The sequence below is a fragment of the Bubalus bubalis genome, chromosome 23 (assembly GCF_019923935.1).
Source record: "Bubalus bubalis isolate 160015118507 breed Murrah chromosome 23, NDDB_SH_1, whole genome shotgun sequence".
Taxonomy (NCBI): Eukaryota; Metazoa; Chordata; class Mammalia; order Artiodactyla; family Bovidae; genus Bubalus; species Bubalus bubalis.
This window is the reverse complement of record NC_059179.1, coordinates 45,826,169-45,848,232: the sequence shown is the minus strand read 5'-3', so window position 1 is coordinate 45,848,232 and position 22,064 is coordinate 45,826,169. Positions and strand designations below refer to the sequence as shown.

The 22,064-nt window shown below is 43.5% G+C and overlaps 1 protein-coding gene across 4 annotated transcripts in view; it reads left to right on the top strand.

Moving 5' to 3' along the window:
• ADAM12 (ADAM metallopeptidase domain 12) overlaps positions 1–22,064 on the top strand; it is a 392,390-nt gene that overhangs the window by 111,091 nt on the left and 259,235 nt on the right. For all 4 annotated transcript variants that reach the window (XM_044935396.2, XM_044935395.2, XM_025273894.3 and 1 more), the window contains exon 3: positions 3,057–3,130. In XM_044935396.2, the coding sequence (XP_044791331.2) occupies positions 3,057–3,130 (74 nt within the window). The remainder of the gene's footprint in view (positions 1–3,056; positions 3,131–22,064) is intronic.

Genomic DNA, 22,064 nt, shown 5'->3' with positions numbered 1-22,064 from the left:
ATTGAAGCATGAATCCAGAAGAACTTATAAAGGCAGGCAAAACCAATACACTGAAGTTACCAGCAGTATTAATGTGGGTGATGATGTTTGAACAAGATTGAAATTTCACTTGAAGCAGCAGAGCAAGACCGCCTGGGAGGAGCTGGTGATCTTGAGTTCATGTTGTCAGTTCTGTCCTGACACATCTCTCCTCCACTGTGATCTTTTTAAGTCGCTAAGCAGCCTTCATTTCCTCAGTGGGCTCTGATGGCATTTGGTCCTTCCTTACATTGGCTGCTTCCCTTGTGGCTCAGATGGTAAAGAATCTGCCGGCAATGCGGGAGATCCAGGTTCAATCCCTGGGTTGGTAAGATCCCCTGGAGAATAAAATGGCAACCCACTCTAGTATTCTTGCCTAGAGAATTCCCTGGACAGAGGAACCTGGCAGGGTACAGTCCATGGGGTCATAACAAGTCAGACACGACTGAGCGGCTCCACTTTCTTCTTTGCCTTGGTTGCATCATTTGTGAGTTAACTCATGCTCTGCCCTTCTCCCATCTGCCTGGACAGCAGGCAGTACTGCCTGGCCTGAGCTGAGCACAGCAACTATGGTGAGCTGAGTCAGGGCGTGGTCATGCTGGGTGAGCTCTCTCTCCACCTCATCAGAATGAAAGCACAGCATTCACTTTTCCAAATCAACATTAAACATTTTAGAAATGCCTGATGGACACGTGATGCCTCCAATTGAAACATGTTAGCTGGGGAGGGGCAGAGGGAGTTGGAATTTGACTGCCGGTCCCCAGAATCACTGAGGATGTGATAGGCAAGGAAGCAAGGGAGAGGCTTTGTAGAATAACTATGGGATGGCAAATCGATTTTGACTTGGGTAAGGATGCTGCATCATTGACTTGGGCTCATCGAGAGGGATGTGGCACGTTCAGCCAGCCTGGTTTAGATGGGGGCTAATCTGGGATAAGGGTGTGGGTTCAGGGACAGTACCCCATGGTTGTGCTCTCCAGGAGGGGCAAGGAGCTCATTGGGATTTCTGGGGCAGAGCAATGAATATAGACGCCTGCCCCCCACTGACAGACTGACAAGCACAGACTAGGGTTTCTTGGGACCCAGAAGCGAGGTGGAGGAAGGTGTCTGCCTAGCAAGAGGGAGAAGACGTAGAGCTTTTTGCCCTATTCATTCACTCATTCTTTTCTTCACCAAATGTTAACTGAGTTTCTGTTATTTGTCTGGCACCATGGAGGATAAGGAAGGGGACAGAGGACGAGATGGTTGGATGGCATCAACAACTCAATGGCCATGGATTTGAGCAAACGCTAGGAGACAGTGAAGCACAGGGAAGCCTGGCATGCTGCAGTCCATAGACTATCAATGAGTCGGACACGACTGAGTGACTGGACAACAAACAACAAAAGGGACATAATAAACAGGGGGACCCACAAATCAACATACTGAATTGTAATGAGTAGGAAGGGAGTTCTTCCTTCCAGGGAGGGAAGGAGCAGGAGACTGGGAGAAAGAATACCTGGAGGGAGGTGGGTGTCATTAGACTGGGGAGTAGGGTAAGGCTTCTTCGGGTCATTGATATTTAAGTTGATCCTGGGTAGTTGGGAGAAAGCATTCCAGGCAGAGGGAATGTTGCCTCAGAGCTGCCAAGCAGCCTGGTGTGTTGGAGGAGCTGGCAAAGCCAGTGTGGCTGGAGCTGGGTGAGCCAGGAGGAGAGCAATGCAGGCGGGTGTGGAGGACAGGGAGGGCCAGGCCATGCAGGCACTGTGGGCCACATGAAAGGGTCGGCATGTTCAGTGTGAAAACCAGTGAACAGTATGGAGGTTTCTCAAAACCTAAAAGGAGAGTTACCATATGGCCCAGCAGTTCCACTCCTGGGCATATACCCGCCCCCAAAAAAACAAAAACACAAATTCAAAAAGATAGATGCATGCCAATGTTGTAGCAGCATTACTTACAAAGGCAAGAGATGAGAGCAACCTAAGTGTCCATCAATAGTTGAGTGGAGAATGGATGGATATACCCAATGGAATACTACTTGGTCATAAAAAGGAATGAAAATTTTGCTATTTGCAGCAACATGGATGGATTTGGAGGGTAATGATATCACTTATATACGGAATCTAAAAAATACAACAAGTTAGTGAATACAGACAAAAAAGAGCAGATTCATAAATACAGAAAACAAATTAGTGGTTTGCAGTGGGGAGAGGGAATGGGGAGAGGCCATATAGGGAAAGGGAATTAACGTACAAACTTAGGTATAGTATAAGCTACAAGAATAGAGAATATAGCCAGTATTTTTACAATAACTATAAACAGAATATAACCTTTAAAAATTGTGAATCACTATGTTGTACACCTGTAACTTATATAATATTTTATATCAACTATGAGTAAGTAAATTTTTTGGAAAAAAAATTGACATATTAACATCAGCGTGCTGGGATGTCAATGTACTGTCATCCATAAAGGTAGATGGATGAGCCTGTGATTTTTAAAATATCCTCACCCTGCCTCTGGGGAGTGGATGGGAGGAAAGCTCAGGTAGGTGTGGAGGGACTCGGGGTAGAGGGTTTTGCAGCATCCAAGAGGTGTGAACCAGAGCACGGTGTGGAGATATCCAACCTAGACAACAGGAATTGTGCTTTGGAGGGTGACTCGATAGGACCTTTTCACGGATTGGATGGAGTTGTTGAGGGAGACAGACTTCACATTTCTGACATGAACAGTTGGGGAAAATGAAAGTGTCTTTGCTGGAAACAGAGAAACCAAGAAAGGAATAAATTATGAGTCAAGAAGGACCCCAAGCGTATGTGGCCCACGGAAAGGCGAACAGAGGCCAGGAATTCCGGGTGTGTCCTTACCATCTGGGAGAGTGATGCGTTTTCCAGACTCTCATCCTGGTGGTTTGGTCTCCTCTTCTCAAGGTCTCAGAATGGTCCCAGGAAGAAATGTACTTTTCTCTCTCTCCATTAACTATGTCTACAGAGAATATTCGGATATTGGCAGGCCAAAGTGAAATGATTTTCAACTGATTTCTCTTATTTATCTTTCAGAATCACCCAGGAGTGTTGAATTTTCGAATACAACTGACAAGCAAAGAGCTGGTCGTGAACCTGGAAAGAAATGAGTAAGTCGGGTTAATTCATGTTTATGGCCTGACGGGAGAAAGTTTCGACATGGAGACTGGAAAGTGCTGAGTAATTGAGATTGGCATTTAGAGACGCAGAACTGAATGCGTGGATTTATAATCCAGATTCGGATTTGAGGCTGGAATTAGCTTCAAAAAATGATCCAATGGAAAAATAAAGAATTTTATCACTCTGAAAAAGAACTTTCTAGCTCAGCAGGTTTTTCTCATAGTTCTGATGTTTCCTTTGTCAGAGCCTGATTTTTCAAGGATAGAATTTAAGCATCCTCTGTTCTGTTCCAATAACTGTTCCATAATTAGTTGACTTTTGGCAATTCCTGGGTTATATAAGGAGAAACAACTTCAAATGGGTTGAATCTCTTTTTTTTCCTTGGGAAATACCAAGAGTTTATTTTATCTTTCAGAGCTTGTCTCCAGTGTTATGAAATATTTATTTTATCTTTTTATTTAAAAATTTGGCCCTTTTTTTGCAAAATTACATAAATTTCCAGAAAATGGTATTATATTATTTTTTTGCAGCACATGGATGTCATTACATATTTTGTGTGCCTTCCCTGGAGAAAACCATGGCTGCCTCAGGGTGCAAGGAAAAACAACAACTCATATTCTGTCACCCTTTACAGTCTGTGGCTCTCTCCATGGGCTCCTCAGGTCTAAAGGACCCCCTACTATCCTATTTGATGAGTACCAAAGAAGAATCAAGTTCCCCTACTAAGCAATCTGTATTTAAAGAGACAAATCAAGTTCCCAAGTCTTGCTTGATCCAAAGTGGGAGTTTCTCACTTCCAGAGTGACTGGTTCCCATTTCTTACCCCTTGGTGAAATGCTGATTTTTCGTTGAAATGACAGTATAGGTAAGACAGCTTCGTTGAAATGAGTTCTGCCAGAGATATTGCGTCACGGAAATCTGACTCAGCATCTCTGTATAAATGAGTGAGATCACTTCCTTACATTGGTGCTTCGGTTTGAGGGTCCTTAGCAAATTGGATGAACAGGTTCATGAACAGCCAGTTCTCACATTCAATAGCTGACACTGTGCTAAGTCGCTTCAGTCGTGTCCGACTCTGTGCGACTCCATAGACGGCAGCCCACCAGGCTCTGCCGTCCCTGGGATTCTCCAGGCAGGAACCCTGGAGTGGGTTGCCACTGCCTTCTCCAGTGCATGAAAGTGAAACGAAAGTCGGAAGTGTCCAACTCTTAGCGACCCCATGGACTGCAGCCTACCAGGCTCCTCTGTCCATGGGATTTTCCAGGCAAGAGTACTGGAGTGGCTTGCCGTGGCCTTCTCCTTATCTGACACTGTGGCCCACAGCAATTATAAACAAACAGATAAATTTTAAAGTGCAGGTGAATATATATTACGAATACATGTGTTTCAAATGAATATATGTAGAATAGCATAGCCTGCTTCTTGAGATGTACAGCCTGCCTCTTGGCATTTTGTGAGCTGTACATGATGAGTTTTTAGCTTTTCTTGCGACTTGGTCATTTTAATAAAGAAGTTCAGCCACACATCTTGGATAATCAGAGGGTTGAGTGGAAACCCGAATATTGCTTTTGGTATGTCTCTCTTAGCAAATTACTGTCATGCTCTTTTTTTCATATAAGAATATCATAGGACATTTTAATTTGTGTCCCTACTCTTTGGATGTGGTTTTGAAAATATCACAGTGGACAGAGCTAGGTATTCCTTGAAAGAGCAAAAGAAAATCAGGCTTTTGGTGGTGACGTATACCTTGATGGGGTTTTAGGATTGGCAGCTGGATTTGGGAAGTGTCTTTGTTGCGACTATTATTAGCCTGGTGGAGGAATGTGGTCAGTGGCAAGAGTGAGACTGAGCCTGCACCTTTGCATGATTTTAGGGCTGCAGATAGAGGAATGGAAATTGACTCAATAAAAACCTCAAGTTAGTTTTCACTCTAAAAGGACTATGTATCCAATGCAAAAAAATTGAAAACTATAGGGGAAAAAAAATCAAGAGCTTCCCCAACCCCCCAAAATACTCCTACTACCAAACACAACCCTGGTTAGTACTTTGGTGAATGTTTGCATAGAATTTTTTTTTCTTATGAATGAGTCTCTTCCTCTTTGATATCGTAGTCTGTGTGTAATCTGATATTCTTCTTCATTTAGCTTTCTAATGGAAGTCCTTTCCCATATAGGAATGCATTTCTTACAGCCCATCTGGTTCTGAGTCTGTAAAGTGACTTGATAGTCTTCTTCATGGTTCCCTTTGAAAATGACTTACCTTCCATTAAGGTGGGTACGATAGTCCATGCTAACAACTACACAGTGGCTAATTTGTATAAAAGAACGTTTTAGAGGTGCCTTAATTTGCCCACTGCCAATTCTGGGCCTATCAGAAGATAATCTCAGAATTAGAAAAGCTGTCAACATAAAACTTTCTCTTCTTGATCTATTTCTTTTCCCAACTTCACTGTCAAAGTATGTTTAGAAGAGTGTATGGAGATGGCTTTTGTGCCCCTCAGCCATTGTATAGGGCTTCCCAGGTGGCGCTAGTGGCAAAGAACCTGCCGCCAATGCAGGAGACGTAAGAGATGCAGGTTCAGTCTCTGGGTCAGGAAGCTCCCCTGGAGGAGGCCATGGCAACCCACTCCAGTATTCTTGCCTGGAGAATCCTGTGTTCAGAGGAGCCTGGTAGGCTACAGTCCATAGGGTCACACAGAGTCGGACACAACTGAAGCAACTTAGCACGCATGACATTGTATAGCTTGATTTTAATTACACTACTTATACTAACTGTGGAAATTTCATTTTGTTGAGAATAGCATTTTCAAAACTAGAGCATGGGAATGTGACTATTTTATTAATAATCCACTTCCCTCCAAATATTTTAGTGTAACAAATTTTTTGAAAAAAGTGGCATGCCTGTCTCATAAGAACTTCACTGTTGAAATGAGGAATACCAAAAATATTCTACAGAGTTACAGATAGAATGAAATGCATGTATGCTATGGCTATTTGTCAGGCCCAGAAGATAATCAACCATCCAGTGTAAAGTAGAATTTTTAATTTACATAGCCTTTGGCCCAATAGATCCAAATGAAGAATTTATCCAAATGAAGCAGAGATAAATGTGCAAGAAAGCAAAATAAATGTAAATTTTCACAACCAACAGAATATAGAGCCTGAGCAATCAGAAGGTAGCCTGGTCGGTACCTTGCTTCAGAGCCAACACTGGGGAATCAGCCCAGGTCTAAGGATGTTCATTGCAGAATGTTCTACCTAAAAGTATGTCCATAGGAGATTGATTAAATAAGTCATGACTCAGCTATGAAATAGAGCACTATGCAGAAGTACAGCTAAAGATGATAATGGAGATTTTTATTAATGTAAAAACTGTTTATAATATAGTCAGTGTGAACAGCCTGTTACTTTACATGATATTCAGTTTTTATCTTAAGGTTACACTTGTGTCCATGAATGCCAGAAAGATTTGGATATTTACTTTCTCAATATTTTACAAGAAATTATCCTTAAAATTAGGAAAATTTTTTAATTTGAAGGAAAAAAGCTTCTCTAAAAACTTGAAAATGGTTGTAATGAGGAATGTTGAAGTGTTTCCTATTCAGCAAAGGAAACAGTGGATGTTAGCAAGGCCTCCAGCAGCTTTCCCGGGGCTAAAAACCTGTGCCCACAGCCTGTATCCAGAAATCTATTTTAATTAAAAACCTGCTTAAAAATCAGAACCAAAATAAAGTTCCCTCAGTGCCTCCAATCATAAAAGTCATCATCTGAAATAAATGCGAAAAGGGAGTCACCTAAGTAACCCCACTCCCAGACTTGGTATAAACCGATTTTTTCATGAAGCAGGGCTGATTTGTATTACTTGATTGTTAGGAGAATCTATTTTATTTTCCTTCTAGCATCTCTAATTTGTGCAAAGATCAGATGCTGTTCATTTCAAATCTGTGTTTGTAGAGCTATAATTGAATGTTTAAAGAAACTCAAAGCTTCCCCGGAGGAGCATTTTTCACAGTGTTGCTGTCTGCCTCTAGAACGGCGGGGACCCACTTTGTGAAGTTCCATAACTCTGCTGGATCCCCATGGACACCCAGGCCATTCCTCAAACAGGTGCTCTGTGTATCTGCATCTTTGATCAAAATGCTTTATTGGACAGGTGGGCCAGCTTAGACATGCGCTTTTCCAGTTTAGGATAATGGAAGCTGATGGCGGTAGATCACACCCCCTGCGTATCTCAGACCCACCGAGCTTTCTGTTTCCAAGCCCCGTCCGCCAGTGAGTGAAGACAGTTGCCTGGGGAAGTCCACGGCCACTTGATCTATACGGGGGGTGTCGCTGAGCTAGCAGAACTTTGGCATTGACTTTTCTTCTGTCTGGAATAGTTCCAGATATCTCTTAAGGGGCAGCTCTAATTAATACTCAGTCTGAAACAGTTGCAGAAAGAAGCACTTTCAATTTGCCAAGCCTGGGCATGAGTATTTGAGAAGGCATTTATCGGAGAGTATCTCAGAATATCACTCTGTAGGGTAGAAAAAGGCAGGTAGTGCCTGGTAAGACTGAGGGGATTCGCGTTTGGCTGAATAACCACCAGAGGATATCCATCCATTGTTCAGGTTGAACCAAATCGTGCTGGACAGCTGGACTGAGATAGCTGTCAGTGGCCTTCGGGCTGTGTACACGGCCTCATCCTGGCCCAACAATTGTCAGCCCATCGCTATAAAGACACGATAGGTGTGCTGGGCACGTTTCTTGGCAATGCAAAGCTGGTTCGGGGTCACTGCGCTCTGCGTGGCAGAATCTAGATTATGGAGATTTCAGCGGTTTGGATAAATGGACCAAAATTAACAAGATGAGACTTTTATTTTAGTTTTTTTTTTTTTTGAAGGATAATTGCTTTACAGAATTTTGTTATTTCCTGTCAAACCTCAACATGAATCAGCCAGAGGTATACATATGTCCCCTCCCTTTTGAACCTCCCACCCATCATGGGGATAAATGTAAAGTCCTTTTCTTGGGTTAACAAAAATAAAAAAATAAATAAACATGGTAAGTTCAGAAAGAAATTGACTAGGTGTTCTTGCGAATGAGACCTTCATATTCAGTGTGAGCCCCTGAGGTGATGCGGCTGCTGAAAGGTGCTGCCTCCAGGGTGCACAGGTCACCCAGGTGGGAGATGGGTCCTGGACCGGGCGGGGCACCATTCTGCTGTGTGGGACCCTGGTCAGGTCACAGGCAGAACCCTGACCCCTGCGCAATTTCAGGCTGCTTGCCACTGGTCTCATCTCCACACTTGGACATTCATTACCTGTCCCATCAGCCAGACATGTCTTCAAGGTCAGGGGCGGGGTCTTTACTTCCTCCTCCGTCCCCTTCCACGTGGCTTGGCCTGTTGTGGGCGCTCTCTGAGCATATATCGAAGGCAAATGGCAGGATGTGGAGAGCCTGGACCAGGCAGGGGTGAGTCAGCAGGACGATAAGTTCTGTCCTGGGTGGTGCGAGAAACTACCTTCTCAAGGAGAAAGTTCTGGAAAGGATGCTGGGTTGGGAGTCAGGTAGCCAGGTTCTGAAACCCAGTTTTGCTTCCGACAACAATTTATTAATACATATACCCTCTCCATTTCCTCATCTGCAGAATGGAATAAAAGTCTGTGTACAGTCAGTACTGAGAGGTTAGAGCTCAAGCTCTTTTCGATGATCGGATTTGAGTGGTTCATGACATAGTCTTGTGGATCCAGTGAGATTACTTATTTCATCCAGTTATACCCTTGGGTTCACCAGCACTATGTCCTGTCTGAAGTGTCCTAAATTAATGGAGACCCGGTTATGCCTCATCTTTACCCACGAGTCTTGAGGCTGTCTGAACATCTCAATTCCGACAAGAGCTGCAAGGGATTTATGTGCTGCTCCTTTGGCTTCCTGTTGCTGTCGTGGTCTTAATTTCACAATCTTGACATCCTCGGGAATTAGAATTTTCACATCTTTGTCTGCGTGCAGAGTGCTATTTCTTTCCATTTCTGCTCTGGCAGAAGCCGCCTCACCTGCCTGTCAGAACCTTTAGGCTTAATTTGCCTGGTGTTCTAATTACTGGCTAAACTAATGGCAAAACTGTGTTACAAAAACTTTACTATCTCATCTTATGTTTTTATCCCTCAGCTTCCCTTGCACCATTCATAAATCTTTATCAGGGTCTTCATTAATTCAAATGATTCCTAATAGTAATCAAAAAGAAGTCAATGAAACCCTTTTTTTTTTAGTCATTTTTTTCACATTTATTTTTATTTTTCTAATTTATTTTATTGAAATATAGTTGATTTACAGTGTGGTGTTAACTTCTGCCATATAGCAAAGTGATTCAGTTGTACATGTATATACACTCTTTTTCATATTCTTTTCCATTATGGTTTATGACAGGGTATTGAACATAGTCCTCTGTGCTATGCAGTCGGATCTTGTTGTTTATCCATTCTCTATATAATTGTTTGCATCTGCTAATCACAAGCTCCCAATCTGTCCCTTCCCCAGTGCCCCCACTTGGCAACCACAAGTTTGATCTCTTTGTCTGTTTCATAGATAAGTTCATTTGTGCCGTATTTTAGATTCCACATATAAGGGATGTCGTATGGTATTTATCTTTCTCTTTCTGACTTACTTCACTTAGTACCATCATCTCGAGTTGCACCCATGCTGCTGCAAACGGCATTCTTTCTTTCTTGTTACGGCTGAGTAATATTCCACTGTACATATGCACCACATTTCCCTGATCCACTCATCTGTCGATGGACATTTAGGTTGTTTGCATATCTTGGCTATTGTAAATAGTGCTGCATGTATCTCTTTGAATTATAGTTTTGTCCAGATATATGCCCAGGAGTGAGGTTGCAGGAGCGTATGGCAGCTCTATTTTTAGCACATTTATTTCGTACCAGAAGCTACTGTTGGCCCTGGCAATAGAGTCGTCAACAAGGTCAAGTCCTTGTCCTCCTGGAGGTCAGTCAAGGAGCCCAGTGCTAAACAGGCCACCACAAGGCAACACAGAATGGCAGTGGTGCTGAGAGCTACAAAGACAGGCAGGAGGCCCATCCTGGCCTAGGGAAGGAAGCCAGGTAAAGAAGCAATATCTAAGTGTGCGTGAAGAGAGGTGAGCCAGGCCTAGGCGAGCAGACGCAGAGGGTTCTGAAGATAAGGATGAGCATACCGAACGTCCCAAGGGCAGGGCAAGGAATACTGAAGTGTTTCAGAAATGAAGATCAGTGTGTTAGTGAGCAGGAGGGAGATGCGGAGAGAGGAGTGGAGACCAGTCCAGGTGGGACCTTGGGCTCCGAGATAAGACCTTGTATTTTCTCCTAAGGACCACAGTGCCTCATGGAGGCAAGGCCTGTAAGCAGAGCAATGACTTTCATAGAAGGGGGTAAATCAGAACTGTTCTGGAGGGAGAATGGACAGAAACTGATGGGCCATCAAATGAGTGATTAATGAACAGGAAGATGTCAATGATAATTCTTAAATATGATTTGCCAGAAGAACAGTGATGATCTTTGATTGGAATAGAGAACCCTAGGAAAGGACCAAGAGCTTGCCCTTTGAGCTGGAGTCAGGGACAGAAGGATATGGATCATGGTGGGCATGGTCCTCTGAGTCTTGGAGGAGGGTAGGCACTTGGGCCTCACAGAATCCAGTCTGGAGGTGACCTGAGAGGGTGCTCAGGTGGAGTTGGACCTGGCATTTCTTTGGGATCTGTGAGTGTTTGCAGCAGTGGTTGGGGGCTGTGAGCTGGAGAGCACCAGCCGCTGTGGAACATCATGAGACATCGGCCATGGCCCTGAGTGTATCTCGATACCTGCCCAGCCCAAGGCAGTGACAGTACTTCATGTAACATCCAGATGGGAGCCAAGCGAGGAATCCTGTGGCCTCCAGGCTTACTCCCAAGCCCAATTCCATGCAGTGGGTGGGCCCTCCATCTGGAGCCCACACATAGGCTCTTGCCCTCCTTCAAGTCTGGGGCATTTTGGGGGACCACCAGCATCAGGACCACCTGGGGAGCTCATTCTGAAGGCAGATGCTTGGCCTCACTTCTCTGGAACTACAAGCTCCAGTGATCAGGCTTGGGGATCAGTATTTCTAATGTATTCTGCAAGGAGTTATATTCATACTTTAATTGACTAGCCATTGGCCACATGAAGCTAATTAAATCAATCTTAAAAGATTAAAGCTGTATGTCCTCGGTCACATGAACCACAGTACAAGTGCTCTGTAGTCACCTATGGTGGTAGGAACATTTCCAGCACGGTGAGAGGGTCTGTTGGACATTGCTGGGGTTGGCAGGAAACACCGGCTGGCCAACTCCTTCCAGTTTGGGGCTTCTGACTTGGCTGATGCATGGGCCCTGGGAATGTTCTTTCCTGCAGGGAGTCACACACCCCTTCAGCATCTTCATCCCTCAGTTTAAGGAATTGGACCACACCAGAGGAGTCACCTCTACATTTTGATGAAGAGGGAAAAGAAAGGGAGAAAATTCTCTAAGTGTGGCTGTAGACTTGTGGAATTGACACCAGCTGTGCTCCACTCTGGGGCTTCTCAGGTGGCACTAGTGGCAAAGAACTTGCCTGTCAATGCAGGAGACTCAGGTTCAACCCCTGGGTCAGGAAGGTCCCCTGGAAGAGGACATGGCAACCCACTCCAGTATTCTTGCCTGGAGAATCCTATGGAAGAGGAGCCTGTCGGGCTACATTCCATAGGGTCGTAAAGACTTGGACATGACTGAAGCGACTTAGCACACATGCACACAGCTGTCAGAGGTCTTCTAACTAGACCAGACTCCTTCCAATTTCAGATAAAATCTTTCAGCGTTAACATTTAAGATCTTTCTAATTGGGCTAAATTTTGTTCCCTGAATAAGAACTAAATTCCTTTGAGCTTCCCTCCTCATGTCAGTCTTTCAAGTTTTGCAGACATTGGAAAAGGTCAGAACACCATTTTTAGAGATTTTGTTTCTCCAACCTGACTTAACTTTAAAGTGCCCAACGCTGTTAAGATCAACCTTTTCAAAATGGTGCCCCTCAGGGTGCCAATTTGAGAGTGTGGCAGCCTTGACCGCCGTCTGTGAAGTTAGAAGGACTTGAAAAGGGCATTTGATGTGGAAGTGGGTCCCCACATTTAATTACGTCACTTGCAGTCTTTCGCTTCTTGTGCTGTGGGTTTATGATTTTCTGATGAAAACTCTGCTTGGCGTTGCTCTCCAGAACTGTATCCAAAATGGATAATGATGGTCATGCCAGCCATTTCCAGATGGTCTCTGGCGGCCGAGAGGAGAGCTGGTGCTGGCTTTGTGGCTGTGTTTTCACTGTCTCCTTCCCCTCTGCATGGCCAGGGATGGTTCTGTGCAGGTGCTGTGCAGGCTGGTGTATCTGTGGCAAGCGTCTTTTCCTTTTCTCATTGTCATGACCACAACAGAAAGGCCACGATGCTTCTCTTTGTGTGACGTAATGACTCTTCATTGATCATACGAGACAGTAAATAAAATTAACTCTAAAGAGAGCTTGAAACACTTTTCGGCCATTAGATAATTTCAGGCAGGATATACACATAGTTCCCATGTTGCATTTGTTGCTACATCTAAATCTCTCTCTTTTTTTTTTTTTAATACATAGGTTCCTGGTTCCATTTTTTAATTCTTGCCATTGAAATTTTGTAAGCCTTGTGAGTGAACCCAGGTAGAATTCTCCACATTTCTGATTTTGCTGGTTTCATCCCCATATCATCATCTTGCCATTCCTCTGATCCCTGTGTTTTCTGTCAACCGGAAGTTAGAGCTACAGCCTTGAGCAGATGCAGGTTCTGATTTTTCAGCAGGACTACATCGTGGGGGTGTTGTGGCCCTTTCTTGCTTCACATCAGGAGTTCCATGAGCTCTGCTTGTCTCTTGTTTGCGATGTTGGATAGAGCACTGGCTTCAGGGATTATTCCAACGCTTCCATTATAAAGGTTCACAAACTTTAAATGCCGGAATCAGTGAGCATTAACAATAAATTCCTAGTTTTCTCTTTCGGTCTAGCTAAGGGGTGATGTTCTAATTGTGTTGTTCCTTTCTTTGTTAGCTGGAATCCTTCTAGAGAAGAACTTTCCTCCACCAACTATTGGTTTACCCCGAGGTCCAAGGTAAAAGGGGCTTCCCAGGTGGCGCTAGTGGTGGAGAACCTGCCTGCCAATGCAGGAGACATAAAAGATGCAGGTTTGATCCCTGGGTCGGGAATATCCCCTGGAGGTGGGCGTGGCAGCCCACTCCAGTACTCTTGCCTGGAGAATCCCATGGACAGAGAAGTCTGATGGGCTACAGTCCATGGGGTCACAAAGAGTCAGACACGACTGAAGTGACCTAGCATGCACGCTTGCATGCACTGAGATAAAAAGCAGGATACACCATTTGGGGAACACTGCTGATCACTGCTCTGCTTTGCCTGTTGGTAGCCACTGTGTTCCCCAAATTGAGCACCTCACTCTTGGAGGTTCACTCCATGGACCCTTGTGACACCCACATTTGTGACAGACTCCATGGGGGTGCAGAAGAGTCCCGAAGCCTATCCCTGAGCAGCTGCTGGAGTGCAGGACATAAGCCTGTCTCTGAAACCACTCTATCGAGACCATGATTTTGTTCTCCTTTTATTTTATTTTTTTTGTTGTTTTTTGTTTGTTTGTTTGTTGTTGTTGTTGCTCTCCTTTTAAAATCAAATTCATCCCAGTGTCCTGTGTGGAAGCAGATGCCCAGGAGTTAGAGTAGGAAAGCAGGAACTGGTCCTAGCATGACTGGCAGGAAAACCAGAAGTCTGCATTGGAGTCCAGACATTGCCTGTCGCTTTAAGGGCTGTTTCCATGCCAACCACAATGGCAAGTTAAAGCGACAGTTTCATTGGCCAAGCAGATTTAGTCCCAGTGAAGGAAAATAGAATGGGAAATAGAAACAATAGAAAAATAGAAATGGGAAAGACTAGAGATCTCGTCAACAAAATTAGACATACCAAGGGAACATTTCTTGCAAAGATGGGCACAATAAAGGACAAAAATGGTATGGACCGAACAGAAGCAGAAGATATTAAGAGGTGGCAAGAATACACAAAATAACTATACATAAGAGATCTTCATGACACAGACAACCATGATGGTGTGATCACTCACCCAGAGCCAGACATCCTGAAATTTGAAGTGAAGTAGGCCTTAGGATGCATCACTATAAACAAAGCTAGTGGAGGTGATGGAATTCCAGTTGAACTATTTCAAATCCTAAAAGATGAAGCTGTGAAGGTGCTGCACTCAATATGCCAGAAAACTTGAAAAACTCAGCAGTGGCCACAGGACTGGAAAAGGTCAGTTTTCATTCCAATCCCAAAGAAAGGCAATGCCAAAGCATGCTCAAACTACTGCATAATTGCACTCATCTTACAAACTAGCAAAGTAATGCTCAAAATTCTCTAAGCCAGGCTTCAATAGTATGTGAACTGTGAACTTCCAGATGTTTAAGCTGGATTTAGAAATGGCAGAGGAACCAGAGATCAAATTGCCAACATCTGTTGGATCATCAAGAAAGCAAGAGAGTTGCAGAAAAATACCCACTTCTGCTTTATTGACTATGCCAAAGCCTTGACTGTGTGAATCACAACAAACTGGAAAACTCTTCAAGAGATGGAATACCAGACCACCTGACCTGTTTCCTGAGAAATCTGTATGCAGGCCAAGAAGCAATAGTTAGAACTGGACATGGAACAACATACTGGTTCCAAATAGGGAAAGGAGTATGTCAAGGCTGTACGTTGTCACCCTGCTTATTTAACTTCTATGCAGAGTACATCATGGGAAATGCCAGGCTGGATGAAGCAGAAGCTGGAATCAAGATTTCTGGGAGAAATATCAATAACCTCAGATACTCAGATGACACCACCCTTATGGCAGAAAGCAAGGAGGAACTAAAGAACCTCTTGTTGATAGTGAAAGAGAAGAGTGAAAAAGTTGGCTTAAAGCTCAACATTCAGAAAACAGATCATGGTATCCGCTTGCATCACTTCATGATGAATAGATGGGGAAACAATGGAAACAGTGAGAGACTTTGTTTTTTTGGGCTCCAAAATCACTGCAGATGGTGACTGCAGCCTTGAAATTAAAAGACGCTCCTTGGAAGAAAAGCTATGACCAACTTAGCATGTTAAAAAGCAGAGACATTACTTTGCCTACAAAGATCTGTCTAGTCAAAGTTACGGTTTTTTGAGTAGTCATGTATGGATGTGAGTGTTGGACTATAAAGAAAGATGAACACCAAAGAATTGATGCTTTTGAACTGTGGTGTTGGAAAAGTCCCTTGGACTGCAAGGAGATCAAACCAGTCAATCCTAAAGGAAATCAGTCCTGAAAAATCAGGATTGATGCTGAAGCTAAAACTCCAATACTTTGGCCACCTGATGCAAAGAGCTGACTCCTTGGAAAAGACCCTGATGCCGGGAAAGATTGAAGGCGGGAGGAGAAGGGGACGACACAGGATGAGATGGTTGGATGGCATCACCGATTCGAAGGACATGAGTTTTTGCAAGCTCCGGGAGTTGGTGATGGACAGGGAACCCTGGCATGCTGCAGTCCATGGGATCACAAAAAGTCAGACATGACTGAGCGACTAAACTGACTGACTGAAGGAAAATAGCAGCAAATTCCTCAAAAACCCGAGGTCTGAAAAGATGCAGAGGCTAGCCACACTTGTACAGGTATGCCTGAGAAGAGTAGCAAGAGGACCTTTATCTAAAGATGTTATGAAACAGTCACTTCTCTCCTCCCAGTGTGCTGGCGGATTTCACTGTGGGCTAAAGTGGATTTAACATAAGTGGAGAACAAGAGTTTCTTTATTTTTTTATGCCTTTCTTCCTTATGAAAAACATGTGGCAGATAGAAGATGATATAAAGCCAGCTTACGCAGCAGGGAGATTATTTGGGGGAGATGATTTATTTAAGCAGAGAGTTATTTTCACAGGCCTTCGAAGGCCGCCTCTTCAGTCTCCCCTGGCCTCAAGGATTTTGTTGGTCAGTTTCTTGGTTTTGTTTGAAGAACCTGACAGGCTCCAGTGGAGAGTCCCTCTGTGCTCTGTTGGCAGCCAAGCAGCACCCATGTGACAGATCTCATGCCACAAAGGCTCCCCTGGGAGCTCTGGGATATGGTTTTTATTTGCAGTTTTCACAAAGTAAAGAACTATTCATATTTTTAGTAAAGCCCTGATCCTATTGTAGCATTAATGTTGACAGAATATATAGAATGTTAGGAGGCTGGTTAAATGGAAAAAATGAATAATGATGTTAAAAGTATTACAAGTACTATTCCTACCATTTAATAAATATACTTAAATTATGAGTCAGATAAATTATTTTACCAAATAAAGTGATGCTTATGACTTGATTGCATTACTCCTTATATTCTTCTATATAATACTGAAAATTAAACACTATTTTTTTTTTTTTGAGGCAAAACCTATCCATTTTTTTTGTCCACAAAGAGCTGTTGCATGGCTTTCTTTTGATCACATTTGTCTTCTCTTTCGTTTCTGACCACCTTGGTTAGAAATCCTAATTGCTTTGCAGAGGGCTCTGTCATGGGGAAAAAAGTGAAAGTGAAAGCTGCTCAGTCACATCCAACTCTTAGCAACCTCATGGACTATACAGTCCATGGAATTCTCCAGGCCAGGATACTAGAGTGGGTAGCTTTTCCCTTCTCCAGGGGATCTTCCCAACCCAGGGATCAAAACAGAGTCTTCTGCATTCCAGCTGAGCTACCAGGAAAACTGTTGCCAAGGGACAAGGACTGGCTAAACATTTTGATGAATTAACATCTTTTTTCTTTAATCGTTGGCATGGGATTCTTGTAAGTGGAATTATTGAAAGCAAGCATGAATATTATATAAAGGGTGAGAATTTTTCAGAATGTATTTGTAATTAAATTTATATACTGACAGAACACACATATGTACACTTATGCATAACAAACACATTATATAATACGTTACATAAATATCAGTTGTTATAAAATGCAGTGGTTCACTTTGTTAGGTTGAACCAGTGACAATGTGCTATGTTTAGAAAAATCTCTTCATTCAGGCTATATTTTCAGTGACTTAAAAAAGGAAAATTCTACAACAGTGTAAACATGACTTGTGATCTGAAAGCAATCTGTATTTTGATTTAGAAAAAGAAGTTAGGGCTCCTTGGAAGATAAGCTTTGCATGTCATTTCCTTCCAACATGTTGAGTATTAAACATTTTATCAAACCTTTTTTTATTAATGGAGGGAAAGACTTTTGATCAAAAGTACGTTCTGCTGTTTTTAATTTTTGCATTTTAAAGTACTTGAAGCTGTCCATAGCACATACACGCTTATTTTTTTATTTAAATTTATTTATTTTAATTAGAGGCTAATTACTTTACAGTATTGTATTGGTTTTGCCATACATCAACATGAATCCGCCACGGGTGTACACGTGTTCCCAATCCTGAGCCCCCTTCCCACCTCCCTCCCCCTTATTCATTTTTGTTTGTTAATTCGTTCACCCATTCAATGAACAATGTTTCAGACACTGTGTTGGGGGGGCAGCTGAGATACAAAGATGAAACAGAATTCCTGTCCTTCTCAACCTTTGATGCATCTGCATTTAACAGACCAGCAGAGGACAGGCTGGTGTGAATTGATTTAAAACAAATATCCCCTACAGGGTATTGATATATTAGGATTTCTGATTAATGTAATAGGGAAATTAGATAGATAATATACTGCTCTTCCTCTTCTAATCCTTGTCCTGCCTTCTTCTCCAAAGAATCACATAACATTTGCCTTTTTCTACGTATAATCTGAGTTGCTTTAAAGTTACCAAGATGTGTTCTATGTGTGTATGTGTGTGTGTATATAAACTGTGCACACATCTACATAAATATATAAATGGTATGACATACAGCGCAGTTGTGTGTTTTCTGGTGTGATGTGCGGATGCTGTTTTTGTCGTGGTGCCTTGGTGCGTCATGACAAGGCAGATGTCATCACAGCACCACCAGAGCAAACCCATCTGTCTCGGGACCGATGATCTCTGAGTTTGAGTGATAGTTCTTCTCTCTGGCGTATTGTGTGCTGTGCTTACTAGTCGCTCACCCGTGTCTGACTCGTTGCAACCACATGGACTGTAGCCCGCCAGGCTCCCCTGTCCATGGGATTCTTCAGGCAAGAATACTGGAGTGGGTTGCCATGCCCTCCTCCAGGAAATCTTCCCAACCCAGGGATCGAACCCAGGTCTTTCACATTGTAGGCAGATTCTTTACCTTCTGAGCCACCAGGGAAGCCCAAGAATACTGCAGTGGGTAGCCTATCCTATCCTTGAGCAAGCTTCGCGAGTCAGTGATGGAGAGGGAAGCCTGGCGTGCTGCCGTCTATGGGGTTGCAGAGAGTCGGACACGACTGAGCATCTAAACTGAACTGATCCCTTCTCCAGGGGATCTTCCTGAACCAGGAATCAAACCGGGGTCTCTTGCATTTCAGGAGGATTCTTTACCAGCTAAGCTATCAGGGAAGTCCTTCTCTCTGGTACTGTGGCCATAATCCCCCATTGTCTGTCTGTTTTTTATGGCGCCTCATTCACAGCTGACCAGCTATCGGGACAATTAACTGGCCTTAAGGAAAGAGTAGACTTGTGAGTATAAACCTGTACATGTTTAGAGTGAGGGATCTACTTGCCTTTAAACAGTTTTTTTCTTCCAGTTTTATTTTTACCCTTTTCCCCAGTAGTCCAATTTTTCTAAATGAGAACCAGATGAAAATCAGCGATTACTTCCTCCAATCTCCTGTCCTCACATGAAGTTTTCTTGGGTCCCATATAGAATTTTTAAGTGTTTGGGGCTGTCCCAGCCCCAAAGCTCTCCCTTTGGACCCTGCTGTAAACACTGACCATTTTTGATTTATGAGACTCCCAGGCAGGAATGGAGATCAACTTTTCAAACGCAATTTACATCCAGGTTTGCCTGTGAGCACAGATAATTCAGCAGGCAGCTTGAAAAGCTGGCTCCTGGTCATCTAGAAAAGCTGGCTCCTGGTCATCTATTCTAGTTTCCCAGGACAGACCTGGACAGCAGAGCATGGAAGACTCAGTAGTTAAGCCACATGGATTGCAGAAGTGTTGATGCCTTTATCGAGGGTGCCCCTGGTCTCCTGGGATGGCAGCTAACCTCAAAGCCTGGACCATGACTCCAGGGAGGTCGTCTTGACTTGGCACATCCAAAAATTATTCCTGACATAGCTCATGAGATCTGAGTCACAGTGATCCAACTCATATGTGACAGACTTCTAAGTTGGAATTCATTCTCAGAAGCCCTCGGAAAGTCACGTCTATGATCAGGACAGGAGAAGGGGCCATCCAGAGGAGCATGGTGGGAAGTCGGGGGCAGGCGGTCAGGTAAACTAAGCCACAGCCCTCAGGGGATAGGTGGGACTCAAAGGTTCCACACTACGTACTCTTTGTGAGACATTGGTCAAACAAATAACTTCTCTGAACCTCAATTTCCTCATCTATAAAATGGGGATAATACCTGCTAGATTTGGGGTGGATTAAATTGTGTGGTTCTCATGGGGCATTTTGCCCAGTGCCTGCTATAAAACATGCTCAATAAGTTGGCTTTTAAATTTTTTTTAACTAAAAAATTTTGTAAAATGTATAGTTTTGAAAGGTTGCTTCATTTGCAGTTATTACAGAATATTGTCTATATTCCCTATGTTGCCCAGTGTGTCCTTGATCAAGCCTGTCTCATCCCCAGTAGTTTACACCTCCTGCTCTCCCACCCTTTAGTGCCCCGCCATTGTTAACCACTAGCTCTCTATATCTGTGAGTCGGTTTCTTTTTCATCATATTCACTACTTTGTCATATTTTTTAGATTCTGCATATAAGTGACATCATACAGTATATACCATTCTCTGTCAGCTGTGTCACTGAGCATAATGTCCTTCCAGCCCATCCATGCTCCTGCAAATGGCAACATTTCATTCCTTTTTATGACGGAGTAATATTCTGAAAGAGATGGGAATACCAGACCACCTGACCTGCCTCTTGAGAAATCTGTATGCAGGTCAGGAAGCAACAGTTAGAACTGGACATGGAACAACAGACTGGTTCCAAATAGGAAAAGGAGTACGTCAAGGCTGTCTATTGTCACCCTGCTTATTTAACTTATATGCAGAGTACATCATGAGAAACGCCGGACTGGAAGAAGCACAAGCTGAAATCAAGATTGCTGGGAGAAATATCAATAACCTCAGATATGCAGATGACACCACCCTTATGGCAGAAAGTGAAGAGGAACTCAAAAGCCTCTTGATGAAAGTGAAAGTGGACAGTGAAAAAGTTGGCTTAAAGCTCAACATTCAGAAAACGAAGATCATGGCATCCGGTCCCATCACTTCATGGGAAATAGATGGGGAAACAGTGGAAACAGTGTCAGACTTTATTTTTGGGGGGCTCCAAAATCACTGCAGATGGTGACTGCAGCCATGAAATTAAAAGATGCTTACTCCTTGGAAGGAAAGTTATGACCAACCTAGATAGCATATTCAAAAACAGAGACATCACTTTGCCAACAAAGGTCCGTCTAGTCAAGGCTATGGTTTTTCCTGTGGTCATGTATGGATGTGAGAGTTGGACTGTGAAGAAGGCTGAGCACCGAAAAATTGATGCTTTTGAACTGTGGTGTTGGAGAAGACTCTTGAGAGTCCCTTGGACTGCAAGGAGATCCAATCAGTCCATTCTGAAGGAGATCAGCCCTGGGATTTCTTTGAAAGGAATGATGCTAAAGCTGAAACTCCAGTACTTTGGCCACCTCATGCGAAGAGTTGACTCATTGGAAAAGACTCTGATGCTGGGAGGGATTGGGGGCAGGAGGAGAAGGGGACGACAGAGGATGAGATGGCTGGATGGCATCACTGACTCGATGGACGTGAGTCTGAGTGAACTCTGGGAGTTGGTGATGGACGGGGAGGCCTGGCGTGCTGCAATTCATGGGGTCGCAAAGAGTCGGACACGACTGAGCGACTGAACTGAACTGCATATTCCGTTGTCTGTATGTAACGTGTTTGCTTTTTCCATTTATCTGTTGATACACACTTACGTTATTTCTGGGTCTTGGCAATTGTAAACAGTGCTGTTGTGAACAGTGGGGGTGAATGTATCTTTTCAGATTATTAAATCAGGGCAGAGCGAGGCCCAGTAAGCCATTCCTGCCCCACAGCAGGCCCCTATTCTGGGGAACAGAGCCTTGGCAGCCTCTGTGTTCAGTGTCTTTCTCGCCTTGATGGTGTTGTTCTTATCATTGTTGTTTTTCAGTCTCTGAGTCATGTCTGACTCTTTGCAACCCCATGGACTACAGCACGCCAGGGTCCTCTGACCTTTTCTATCTCCTGGAGTTTGCCCAAACTCATGTCCATTGAGTTGGTGATGCCATCCAACTATCTCATCCTCTGTTGTCCCCCTTTCCTTTTGCCTTCAATCTTGTCCAGCATCAGGGGCTTTTCCAGTGAATTGTCTCTTCATATTAGGTGGCCAAACTATTGGAGTTCTTGCTCAGTATCAGTCCTTCCAATGAATATTCAGGGTTTATTTTCTTCAGGATGGACTGGTTGGATCTCCTTGCAGTCCAAGGGACTCTCAAGAGTCTCCTCCAACACCACAGTTCAAAAGCATCAGTTCTTCAGCACTCAGCCCTCTTTAGGCCCCAACTCTCACATCTGTACATGACTACTGGAAAAATCATAGCTTTGATTAGACAGACCTTTGTCAGCAAAGTAATGTCTCTGGTTTTTAATATGCTATCTAGGTTTGTCATAGCTTTCCTTCCAAGGAGAATGTGTCTTTTAACTTTGATTTTAATTTTAATTTGACTT